The 14,236-nt window shown below is 32.9% G+C and overlaps 1 protein-coding gene across 8 annotated transcripts in view; it reads right to left on the bottom strand.

Moving 5' to 3' along the window:
- The window catches only part of ptprma (protein tyrosine phosphatase receptor type Ma), a 331,270-nt gene that overhangs the window by 103,690 nt on the left and 213,344 nt on the right, over positions 1-14,236 (bottom strand). For 4 of the 8 annotated variants that reach the window (XM_056451132.1, XM_056451135.1, XM_056451134.1 and 1 more), the window contains exons 13-14: positions 11,494-11,530; positions 6,934-7,008 (exon numbers count right to left, since the gene is read on the bottom strand). In XM_056451132.1, the coding sequence (XP_056307107.1) occupies positions 6,934-7,008; positions 11,494-11,530 (112 nt within the window). The remainder of the gene's footprint in view (positions 1-6,933; positions 7,009-11,493; positions 11,531-14,236) is intronic. The other 4 variants (XM_056451138.1, XM_056451136.1, XM_056451137.1 and 1 more) reach the window with 1 other exon arrangement.

The following is a 14,236-nucleotide window of genomic DNA, read 5'->3' on the forward strand; positions in this document are numbered from 1 at the left end:
CTGCTCAGATTTTGTAAAAACGCATGAAAACATAATTATTTCAGCAAATATGTTGGCAAGCTTTGTTATTATTGTCATGAAGAGTATAATTTTGTAAAATAATTAAATAATTCAAATGTTAATGTAATTAATATAATAATAATACCATATGATAATAATAATAAGTATTAATTTCTCAAACTAGTTTTTAGTTAAAACATATGAGCTGATATTTTTATGAAACAATCTGAAAAAGCCCTTTTTATGTCACAATTAGGATCTTTTTCATCATTTTTAATAGTTACAGCATGATGTGTCTTTGTTTTGACATTTATTCATGATTATGCCATAATTGTGACTTTTCATGTCAAAATAAGGGCTTAATGTTTTTAGAATTAAGGCTTGGTATATATTTTTTTTATTTAAATAAAATGCCACATTTTTTACTTTTTGCTATAATTTTATATTATAATTTGATATTTATTTGGATATTTATTCATAATTATGCCATAATTGTGACTTTTCATCTCAAAATAACGGCTTAATGTTTCATAAAAAACATACTAAAATGCCAGATTTTCATCTTTTGATTTTTATTTTAAATAAAATGGCAGTTTTTTACATTTTTGCTATAATTTTCTATTATCTCATAAATGCGGTGTAATGACATAATTTTAACTTTTGTAATGATTTGAACTTATATCACAATTAAAGCTTGGTTATTCATTTTATTTAAGAAAATTACATTGAAAACTTTTTAAATATTTCACTTTTATCTCACGATTAAGGCTTGGTATTTCATAATTATTTTTTAAACAGCATATTAGCAATATTTTAAATAATTTTGACATCATAATTAATGATTGGTGTGTTTCATACATTTATTTATTTATTTAGTTTAGAATTTTCATCTCATTATTTTGTCATAGTTTTGGCTTTTAATCTCATAGTTTTAGATTTCTGTCATAGTTTTGGCTTTTAATCTCATAGTTTTAGATTTCTGTTATAGTTTTGGCTTTTAATCTTATAGTTTTAGATTTCTGTCATAGTTTTGGCTTTTAATCTCATAGTTTTAGATTTCTGTCATAATTTTGGCTTTTTATCTCATAGTTTTAGATTTCTGTCATAGTTTTGGCTTTTTATCTCATAGTTTTAGATTTCTGTCATAGTTTTGGCTTTTAATCTCATAGTTTTAGATTTCTGTTATAGTTTTGGCTTTTAATCTTATAGTTTTAGATTTCTGTCATAGTTTTGGCTTTTTATCTCATAGTTTTAGATTTCTGTCATAGTTTTGGCTTTTAATCTCATAGTTTTAGATTTCTGTGATAGTTTTGGCTTTTAATCTCATAGTTTTAGATTTCTGTCATAGTTTTGGCTTTTTATCTCATAGTTTTAGATTTCTGTGATAGTTTTGGCTTTTAATCTCATAGTTTTAGATTTCTGTCATAGTTTTGGCTTTTAATCTCATAGTTTTAGATTTCTGTTATAGTTTTGGCTTTTAATCTTATAGTTTTAGATTTCTGTCATAGTTTTGGCTTTTAATCTCATAGTTTTAGATTTCTGTGATAGTTTTGGCTTTTAATCTCATAGTTTTAGATTTCTGTCATAGTTTTGGCTTTTAATCTCATAGTTTTAGATTTCTGTTATAGTTTTGGCTTTTAATCTTATAGTTTTAGATTTCTGTCATAGTTTTGGCTTTTTATCTCATAGTTTTAGATTTCTGTCATAGTTTTGGCTTTAATCTCATAGTTTTAGATTTCTGTCATAATTTTGGCTTTTAATCTTATAGTTTTAGATTTCTGTCATAGTTTTGGCTTTTAATCTCATAGTTTTAGATTTCTGTCAAAGGTTTGGCTTTTTATCTCATAGTTTTAGATTTCTGTCATAGTTTTGGCTTTTTATCTCATAATTTTAGATTTCTGTCATAATTTTGGCTTTTAATCTTATAGTTTTAGATTTCTGTCATAGTTTTGGCTTTTTATCTCATAGTTTTAGATTTCTGTCATAGTTTTGGCTTTTTATCTCATAGTTTTAGATTTCTGTCATAGTTTTGGCTTTTAATCTTATAGTTTTAGATTTCTGTCATAATTTTGGCTTTTAATCTCATAGTTTTAGATTTCTGTCATAATTTTGGCTTTTAATCTTATAGTTTTAGATTTCTGTCATAGTTTTGGCTTTTAATCTCATAGTTTTAGATTTCTGTCAAAGGTTTGGCTTTTTATCTCATAGTTTTAGATTTCTGTCATAGTTTTGGCTTTTTATCTCATAATTTTAGATTTCTGTCATAATTTTGGCTTTTAATCTTATAGTTTTAGATTTCTGTCATAGTTTTGGCTTTTTATCTCATAGTTTTAGATTTCTGTCATAAGTTTGGCTTTTTATCTCATAGTTTTAGATTTCTGTCATAGTTTTGGCTTTTAATCTTATAGTTTTAGATTTCTGTCATAGTTTTGGCTTTTAATCTCATAGTTTTAGATTTCTGTCATAGTTTTGGCTTTTAATCTCATAGTTTTAGATTTCTGTCATAGTTTTGGCTTTTAATCTCATAGTTTTAGATTTCTGTCATAGTTTTGGCTTTTAATCTTATAGTTTTAGATTTCTGTCATAGTTTTGGCTTTTAATCTCATAGTTTTAGATTTCTGTCATAGTTTTGGCTTTTTATCTCATAGTTTTAGATTTCTGTGATAGTTTTGGCTTTTAATCCTATAGTTTTAGATTTCTGTCATAGTTTTGGCTTTTTATCTCATAGTTTTAGATTTCTGTCATAGTTTTGGCTTTTAATCTTATAGTTTTAGATTTCTGTCATAGTTTTGGCTTTTAATCTCATAGTTTTAGATTTCTGTGATAGTTTTGGCTTTTAATCCTATAGTTTTAGATTTCTGTCATAGTTTTGGCTTTTAATCTCATAGTTTTAGATTTCTGTCATAGTTTTGGCTTTTTATCTCATAGTTTTAGATTTCTGTCATAGTTTTGGCTTTTAATCCTATAGTTTTAGATTTCTGTCATAGTTTTGGCTTTTTATCTCATAGTTTTAGATTTCTGTCATAGTTTTGGCTTTTAATCTCATAGTTTTAGATTTCTGTCATAGTTTTGGCTTTTAATCTTATAGTTTTAGATTTCTGTCATAGTTTTGGCTTTTTATCTCATAGTTTTAGATTTCTGTCATAGTTTTGGCTTTTTATCTCATAGTTTTAGATTTCTGTCATAGTTTTGGCTTTTAATCCTATAGTTTTAGATTTCTGTCATAGTTTTGGCTTTTAATCTCATAGTTTTAGATTTCTGTGATAGTTTTGGCTTTTAATCCTATAGTTTTAGATTTCTGTCATAGTTTTGGCTTTTAATCTCATAGTTTTAGATTTCTGTCATAGTTTTGGCTTTTTATCTCATAGTTTTAGATTTCTGTCATAGTTTTGGCTTTTAATCCTATAGTTTTAGATTTCTGTCATAGTTTTGGCTTTTAATCTCATAGTTTTAGATTTCTGTGATAGTTTTGGCTTTTAATCCTATAGTTTTAGATTTCTGTGATAGTTTTGGCTTTTTATCTCATAGTTTTAGATTTCTGTGATAGTTTTGGCTTTTAATCTTATAGCTTTAGATTTCTGTCATAGTTTTGGCTTTTAATCTCATAGTTTTAGATTTCTGTCATAGTTTTGGCTTTTAATCTCATAGTTTTAGATTTCTGTCATATTTTGGAGTATTTATCTCATAATCAGAAGTTTATTTGCACATGTTTTGACTTTTAGTCACAATAGTGATTTTTCATAATTTCTCATATTTCAGTTTTATCTCATAATGTTTTGTCAATCTAGATTTACAGTTTTATCTTTGTCTTATAAATACAAATGATCATAATCTTATAATTGTGTTAAACCAAAGTATATTTGTCTGTACATATAAAACAAAATCAATGTTTCCATATGAAAGCAGCTAAAAAATCTTTTATTCTGTATTTCCAGCTGTAATTCAGCAGTGTACATTACTAATCGACTCTTGCTGCTTTATTCTGTATATCAGTATATTGAGGCATTAAAGCAGACTGTAAGACTGTAGACAGTAGGTCTGATTATTAGCATAAGAGCATCATTGTCTGAAGGCTGTTGTTGTGTTTCTCGGACTGAGCACATAAAAAAACACCCACAACACTCACTGACTCACACCAGTAACGCAAACAAACCAAAGACGATGAAGATACAGAATACATTTCACATAATGGTAATAAATATTTGCTGAAAGCACTACAATTTATGCAAAAATAGTAAAAATAAATAATTAAATAAACAAAACAAGCATTTTAATTTTAGAATTTAAATAAAACTTTTATATATCTACACAAAATTAATTAAATACATAAATACATTAATTAATTAATTGAAAAAATAAATGTAACAAACTAATTATTTCAATTTATGGTAAGGAAAAAATTCGGAAAACACTGAATATAAAAAAGCAATATAGCTACAATAAATGGTTAAATAGAAATAAATAAATAAATAAACAAATAAAATTACTGAAAGCACTAAATATGTATCCAGAAATAAATAAAATACAATGAACGTGTAAATTACATTAATTCACATTACGTACTAAACCTTTTTGCAAAATATATATGAATGATTAATGATGCACATTTTACGGTAAATATAATTATATAGTTTAAGAATAAATGAGCCTTAATAAAAAATGACAATAATAAAAAAAACAAGCCTCTTTTGATGTGTGTAAAGTGACTGATTTTAGCATCAACTGAGGGCTGGAAGTATGAATTTACGGCTCTGGAGGATGAGATTTGTCACCCGGGACTGTTCAACAGTGTAAATATTGAAATGTAATTTAACGCTCGGGGTTTGTTGGGTCATATTGACTCCTGTGACGGACATCAGCGCTGAATAAAAACAGCTCATTTAGTGTCTGCTGTCGGCGTTTATTTCCACAGTAAATGCATGAATTCAGAGAGCAGATTCAGCTAATAGAAGATGACCTTCTGACGGAGATCAGATCAAGCTTATCACACGGAAAACACGGCATTACCTTTCAGCAGCGCTTACCACAGTAAACACACACACACACAAACAGTGAATATATACTAACACATCATACATAACTACTGAGAAAATAAGAGAGAGTAACCATGAAGACATCTTCAGCTCATTTTTCACTCTAAAACATCTGAATTAAAAATATTAACAATAAACATCTGGCAATTATTTTTTTCAAGTATCTAATCAAGTAATCTAATTTAAGCCCAAAGTTCATATTTTAATCCATATAGTTTTGATTTATATCAGTAAAGGCTTTATTTACCATGTTACATTACCATGTTACATGTTAGCATTACCATGTTTTATATACTACAATACCACATCTACATATTGTTTGGTTTTAAACTCTTCTAGAAAATTATTTTTTAAATAAAAAACACAATTAAAGTACATATTTAAAAAATCTAAACAAGTAAAAAATAAACAAACAAATAAATAAAAATACAAATAATAGGTATGTCACAATATTATTACGCTAAAAGAGGCTAAATAAATACTATTTTATGCAAAAGGTAATTATGTCTAGTGTTGTCTATATACTGTGTATATATATATATATATATATATATATATATATATATATATATATATATATATTCATACATACACACACAACAGTACTATCTGGTTCTTGAATCTGATTGGCTGATATTCTGCAATATCAGCACTTGTACAGCCACTTCACCCTTCTGTATAACTCCGCCCACATAGTGTGACAGCAGATCAATAAACTCTCTACAGTTTGACAAATATTGCAGCTGTTGGATAACAGAATGTACTTTTGAGGCTTTTTCAGGCGAGAATGTAGTTGTTTAGATTGCAACTATGCAGTTTATTTATAAGGATACTGCCTACTTTAAATATTTATCATTTCGGAGATTCAGCGCATCGACAGCCATCAGCCTGTCATACTGAGCAGAGCAAAGACGGTTGCACCACAAGATGGCGACAGAGGCCGCATAATAAGCCTTAGAGGAGAATAATAATTTCAACTACACCTGATCAATTCATTATAAAATCATTATAAAACAGGTAAGTGACATTCTAAATCGATCTCTCTCTTTTGTATGTTGTAGTGCTGCATTCATACCATAGTAATCTGCTAGTGTTTGCTTTGCTTTGGATTTTTCAGGGTTAATTATTGTGATTGCAATAGAGAAATACTGGGAAATCTCTGTAGACTGATGACATATCATGCCGTTCGGCCTTATAATCTTAAATGTGAGCTAAATCAGCTGTTTTGTCATCACTTTAGACATTACGCAAGAGAATCATTCAAACACTAGCTCTACAGTGATGTTGGTGAATTAGTAACGGCTTCTGCTGTTATGATATCAGCTGACTCTCCGTGTTTGATTGTCTTTTTTATATAGACGATTATGCTATCGAACTGTTGTATAAATGGAATATCACACGAGTAGCAGTGCCATGTGGCTGTATATCGGCACTGGTGGGACACTAAGGCACACGGCCTGTGGACTTGAGCCAATGAACGCCTCCCTCTAGTGTTGACATACAGCCACATCGCACTGCTACAAGTGTGATATTGCTCACATACATACATATATATATACATACATATATATATATATATATATATATATATATATATATATATATATATATATATATATATATATATATATATATATATATAAGCAAACTAAATATGATTTAATAATAATAATAATCTAGAATATTAATATAATTGTCTCTTTTTTAAATCATTATGCAAAATATAATATCGAAAAATAAATAAACATTTCCCATAAAAATGTACTACTACTGTACTCTAATGTCCTACAATCACAATATTAATGCTACTATAAATACTGTGTCTCTATATATTCTGTGCATGTATATATTGTGCATATATACAGACACAACATGCACGCTCACACACACTGGTTCTGACCTGTTAGTTGGCTGTCGCCGGCAGCGGGTGCGATACGCACATACGGCGTGGTGAGTTGAGTCACAATAATGGCAGCTAGAAGAAGAGAAGAAAACCAGCAAACATGCAGAGAGAGAGAGAGACAGACAGACGGACAGACAAATAAACAGACAGGCAGGGCAAAGGTTATTATTATTGCAGAGATACTAGACAGACAGCACTACAGCACTTTCACAACATCACTTAATTAGTTAATCTTAATCAGTTTGGACTTCTTCACATGATGCAGTTTGTCAAAATTAAAACAAATATTTTATCAATTTAAAACTTTTCATTGTTTTGATTAATTTATTCATTTTAAATCATTTTTTAATTGTTTGACTGAGTTTTAATCTCAAATTATGTCAAAAACATGTCTAAATTATCAGAACTGTCACTATTATTTTTCACACAATTATCGTTTATGGTCAAATCTTATATCGCATGATTGAATCTTTAAAACAGACTACTTTCTCCAGCAGTTTCAATGTTTTGTTGTGATAGTGTGTCTGCATGTGTCATATCATACTGCAGTAAATCAGAGTGAATGTGCTGTCTTGGTAGTGCTCCACCTCGCTCACTTCTGAGGGTGCATTTCCGTTAGCAGAGAGAAACAGTGCAGTTTAGGAGAAAGACAGAGATATATTATCATCATGCTCAGTCAGAATTAATGATAGCTGCATATTAAAGATCAGCCAATTACTGCATTCACTTATTGACATGTAGAGTTGGAGAAACAATTATCCTCCCTCATTTTTATTCTCTCAAATATTTCCCAAGTGAGCTTTAACAGAGATCAAATACATTAAAACATCATAGTTTAAGAAGTAATTTAGAACAACTCATTTATTTTTTGTTTGCCATGATTTCAGCACATGATATTTGACTAGTTATTTTATAAGATACTAGTTTTCTGCTTAAAGTGACATTTTAAGGCTCAATTAATTAGGTTAATTAGGCAAGTTATTGGACAACAGTGCATTATCATGTAGATTTGTATTTATATTGACCTTAGCAATACTGCAAAAAAGGCTTCTAGTACAAATACAGTCTTGTTTCTAGTACAAATATCTAAAATTTCTTAAATCAAGAAGCGTTTTCTAGAAAAGCAAAAATAAATATATTTTTTCAAACATTAAGAGAGCTTTTCCTTAAAACACCCAAATAATACAAAAACAAGTTGGCCACCGACTGAAGCTAAGCAGGGCTGCGCCCGGTCAGTACCTGGATGGGAGACCACATGGGAAAGCTAGATTGCTGCCGGAAGTTAGTGAGGCCAGGAGGGGGCGCTCAACCTGCGGTCTGTGTGAGTCCTAATGCCCCAGTATATTGAAGGGGACTCTAAACTGCTCAGTGAGCAGTTCAGGATGACCTTGGAAAAAGAGTAGGGGTTTAAACCCGGCATCCTGACCAAATCTGCCCACTGGCCTTGTCCATCATGGCCTCCTAACCATCCCCATATCATAACTGGTTTCATCACTTTGTCTCCTCTCCACCAATCAGCTGCTGTGTGGTGTGCGGTCTGGCGCAATATGGCTGCTGTCACGTCATCCAGGTGGATGCTGCACACTGGTGCTGGAGGAGGAGATTCCCCCCAATGTGTAAAGCGCTTTGATTGTCCAGAAAACGCTATATAAATGTAAGGAATTATTATTAGTATTATTATACTTATTTTACAATATCAATTTATTATCTCATAGTTATGACCCGTCTCATAATTATGATATATCTCACTTAACTATTTGCAGTTTTTATTTCATGACTGCTTACCAGCCTAAACACTCACACAACTTTTAAATCAAGTTTTTAAATTGCATAACGTTGATTTTTTTTTATCTCATAATCTTGACTTTTATCTCATAATTCCAACTATACTGCATGATCTTAATTTTTTTAATGATAAACTCTTATCAACTATTTTTTTCTTTTAATTGCAACTTTTCATATGTTTTAAGGAAAACAATGACTTAAAGAAAAACTCAGTTTTGACTCATTATTTCTAAAAGCGGCGGCATGGTGGCTCAGTGGTTAGCACTGTGGCCTCACAGCAAGAAGGTAGTTTATGAAGTACCCGAAGCTTGCTATTTTCAATAAATGTTCATGTTGTGAACTTCTGAATGCTAAAAAATGTAAGAGTTTACACAAACAGGGGGCATCACAGTGGCGCAGTGGGTAACACAATCGCCTCACAGCAAGAAGGTCGGTGGTTCAAGTGCAGGCTGGGTCAGTTGGTGTTTCTGTGTGGAGTTTGCATGTTCTCCCCGTGTTGGTGTGGGTTTCCTCCGGGGGCTCCGGTTTCCCAAACACATGCGCTATTGGGGAATTGATTACCTAAATTGGCCGTAGTACTGGGTTGCAGCTGGAAGGGCATCCGCTGTTAAAACATATGTTGGAATAAATGTCGGTTCATTCCGCTGTGGTGACACCTGATAAATAAGGGACTAAGCCAAAGGAAAATGAATGATTTATTTCTGAAATCAAGACCATATTTTCACTTGTCTAGAAAATGCTTCTTGATTTAAAATCTTTTAGATATTTAGACTAAAAACAAGACAAAAATGTAGGCAATGAATGCTTTTTTTTGCAGTGAGTTGAAAAAGGTAAGTTCAATCAAACAAACAATGTTAAAAAGCTCTTATAGAATTTATTATATAAATAAGCAGCTACATTTCACAAGAGGGCTAAAAATTTTATCTTCAACTCTAAATGTGCAGAAAAGCTCAAAACTCCTCGTTTGGTGTGCATTTCATCAGACACTATCTGCATATAATGGTGTGTTTGAAACCTCTAAAGCCTGCGCTCTATTTCATGCTTAATCAGTTTTAATAAATGCATTAAATGCACAAAGCAGGATCTGCGTCAGATGGTTTCCAGTTTTACGAGCGTCTCCAAATCTCTCATTTGCATGGAGCAGGCTTGACTCCATTAGAGACGTGGCATGTAGACAGGAGAATAGATGATGCACCATCTGCACTCAATTAAACAGCAAACAGCGGCAGAAAGAGCTTCAGAGTCTCCTAATGGTCCACCAGAGGTCAGAAAGCAGCGGTTCTGGACACTCGGTGTGTTTGCAGCGCTGTGATTCTCCATCTGCCGCCGCGCGTCTGATGTCTCCCTGCAGACTCCTCAAACTACACTCGCTCTATTCCAACACTGCATTTCATGATTGTGCTTTCAAGGATACAGAATGGCTGTGTTTTAGCAGCCGCTCAAGGACTAAATCTGAACCCAAACATCCGATTTATTGAGCAAAGCATGCTTGACTATTAAAAGTTTGTTTATTTGTGTTTAGTGTTCACGGCATAGTGTTTGAGTGTGCTAAGCAGTGTCTAAAATACTAAACAGTGTGCAATTTGCACTGTTTAGTTTGCACTGTGTAATATGTGTGTGTAGTATGCAATATATACTATGCAGTGTGAAGTGTTTAGTGTATAGTGTGTACTGTGCAGTGTCTAGTATGCATTATCAAGTATTTATTAAGCAAAACATGTTTGACTTGTAGTTTTTTTATTTATGTTCAGTGTGCACTGCATAGTGTCTAGTGTGTAACGTGCAATGTTTAGCATGCAGTGTGTAGTGTGTACTCTGCAGTTTCTAGTATATATCATTATATGGTACACAGTGTATAATGTGTAATAGTGTCTAGAGTGCAGTGTGCATTGTCTAGTATGGATTATCAAGTATGCAATGTGCCCTATGTAGTGTGTGTTGCATAGTGTGCATTTTAGTATGCGTTATCTAGTATGGAGTGCGTACCGTTTAATGTGCAGTGCATAGTATCTAGTGTGCATTGTCTAGAATGCATTATAAAGTATGCAATGTGCACCGTTTAATGTATAGTATCTAGTGTGCATTGTCTAGAATACATAATCAAGTATGCAATGTGCACTAAGTAGTGTGTGTAGTGCATGGTGTTTAGTGTGCATTGTTTAGAATGCATTGCCCAGTATGTACTGTGTACAGCGTGTGCAGTGTGCATTGTTTAGTACGCAAGGCGTACTGTTTAATATGCATGTGCAGTAACTACTATGCACTATCTAGTATGTAGTGTGTACTGTTTTATGTGCAGTGCATAGTGTGCATTGTTTAGTATGCATAATCAAGTATGCAATGTGCACTAAGTAGTGTGTGCAGTGCATAGTGTCTAGTGTGCAGTGTGTAGTTTTTAGTATGCATTATCTAGTATGTAGTGTGTCTAAGTGTGCATTTTTTAGTATGCATTGTCTCGTATGCAGTGTGTACTATTTAATGTGCAGTGCCTAGTATGCATTTAGTATGCAGTGAATACTGTGTAGTGTGCAGTGCGTAGTGTCTAGTGTGCATTGTTTAGTATGCATTGTCTAGTCCGCACTGTGTACTGTGCAGTGTCTAGTTGCACTGTGCAATGTGTGGCGCATACTGTCTAGTGTGTCATGTGAAGTGTAAATTGTGGCATGTGCAGTGTCTGGTGTGCACTGTGTAGTGAGCATTAGCTGTTCCTCACTCAGAGCAGCTCTTTTCTATCTGCTTTTCAGCTTTAGGGAGCATGTTTCAATCACTCACCTTTAGTGGCCACACGAACACAATCAATCTTGGTTTCCTGAGAGAGAGAGAGAGAGAGAGAGAGAGAGAGAGAGAGAGAGAGAGAGAGTTAGAGTTAGTATGACTGATATTCAGCTCCTCAAACAAACATGCAAACAAATGAGGGAAGACAAAACTTCAAGATCATTGATTATTTCTCCTGAATTACATAAGTATTTGATAACATTTAATAAAAACATGAACAACATCATTACGCAAAGCAAGCAAACTGAGTTTGTAGAGTCCACATACTGCATAAATAAACAGACCCCCTTAGATTTTCACGATTCCCCGATCGCTGAATTCAACGCAAAATTAACAAAAATAAATCGCAAAAACTTAAATAATTTCATAAAACATCCAATTCCACACCATGTAATCAAATGATATTTATTTCAGTTTGCAATTATTTGTTTTACATGAATGACGTCTCACCTGCGCCCTCACAATCATTACATGAGAGAGGGGGAGAATGTTTGGCAGTGAGCAGACGGGGATGAAGCGCGAGTGATTTACATGTGAAGTCAATGCAAAGATTAGATTAGACATCCTGTGGCATGAATTGTATGTTTGACACGCTTCAGACTGCAAAAGAAAGTGGGAGCAAACACCTAACAAACGGAGCAATGGAACAGACAGAAAACATTGATGAGGGTTGATTCAAGGATGATTCATGTAGACTATTGAAAATAAATATAGCTTAAAGGGGCTAATAATTTTGACCTTAAATGGTGTTAAAAAATTAAAAACTGCTTTTATCCTAGGTGAAATAAAACAAATAATAACTTTCTCCAGAAGAATAAATATTATCAGACATACTGTGAACATTTTCTTGATCTGTTAAACATCATTTGGGAAATATTTAAAAAAGAAAAAAAAAAAATCAAAGGGGGGCTAATAATTCTGACTTCAACTGTATGTATGAATATATATATATATATATATATATATATATATATATATATATATATATATATATATATATATATATATATATATATATATATATACATATCATGATTCGAAATTACCCTTTATTCTTGGTAGCACCGGTACTCCTAACTTAAAAAATTTAGGCGCACCAGCCAAAATTTTGTCGCACCCCCCAAAATTCTGAGCACAGTTACTACACGTTTTATATCTCCAGATTTATTGCATTTGAAATCAACACTAATCAAAACTAACAAACAAACACAAACCTGCATGCGCTCAGCAGCCCTGCACAGACTGCTTGACGTGAATGAGATGAACTGAGTTAACGATAATAACTGTGCCGTTCTCACGGATGCTGTCTGATATGGCACACATGATATTGACATATAACGTTAACTTACTAATTGCATTCCTCATCTTAATAGCAATTAACAGTCTTTTCATGAGCAATATTAGTTTCATCTCAGTGAATGCATGCTCTTCAGCGATGGTGAACGTGGTGTCAGTCGCACGATTGACAGCATCGTGATGATTACATGAAGGATTAAATAACGTTAGAACATCTCGTGCTTAAATTGTGTAGATGTGGCAAACACTGTTACCTGAAAACTCCATCCCAGCGGCTTTACAGTGAATGCTTTAGTCATTTTCAGAGCGGACTTTAACCACTGGAAGTCTTTTATCCACTCTTGGAAAAGTGTAAATTCTGGATTAATATATTTTATCCCATATATCCCAAATATATTTTGAGGCCACACAGATAAAATTTCAGGCGCATATGTGACCAAAACGGTTGCAGTTTCGAGCCCTCTCTCCCTCTCTCTATATATATATATATATATATACACAGACATTTTTTAATCGCAAAAATCACAAAACAATGGTGAAAAACTAGAGAGTCTGATTGAAGCCAAAAAAATCTGAGAGAAATATTTATCTGGTATTTGTGTGTGTAATTCCCTCATAGATGTGTGTTTCCATGAACCTGTCTCACACACACACACACACTCTCTCTCAGTGTGTTTGTTCAAAAGGCCAGGAGAAGTTTGATTTGAAGAAACATCTGTAATTTCCCAGAGCAGCAGGTGAAGGTTTCTCTAATAACACACTCTTTCTGGAGACGCTCACCTCACCTTACCCTGACACACACACACACACGCGCAAATGTACATCTCATAACAACACACACAAACACAACTACGCACGCTCACACATTTGACAAACAACACACGTCTTACAACAACACACACAAACACAAGTATGAGCACACACATTTGACAAACAACACACACACAGTCCCACACATCTCATAACAACACCACGTGTTGCACACACAAATGCATGCACACACACACATCTGACCACGCCACAAACATGCATTTGACAACAACAGATGCACACACACACACACACACATACTGTACACACATCTGACAACAACACACACAAACACATGCATTTGACAACAGCACATGCACACACACATATTGTACACGCATCTGACAACAACACAAACCAATGTCTCACTTAAAAACACACAAATCCACACACACACACACACACACACACACCAGCTTATATTAACAAACACAAACACATCCTTCACAACAAAACATTCATACTCACACAATCTGAGACCCACACACATCTCTCTCTTTCACTCACACACACATGGTGGAGCTCCTCCAATTAGACACAGTGAATTATCTAATGGGGGGAGCGTCTCCCTCTCTGCGCGTCGCCTTTTCATTAGGGTCAATTTGCATATAAAAAAGAGAGATGGCTGATAATT

Source organism: Danio aesculapii, chromosome 24 (genome assembly GCF_903798145.1).
Source record: "Danio aesculapii chromosome 24, fDanAes4.1, whole genome shotgun sequence".
NCBI classification, from domain to species: domain Eukaryota; kingdom Metazoa; phylum Chordata; class Actinopteri; order Cypriniformes; family Danionidae; genus Danio; species Danio aesculapii.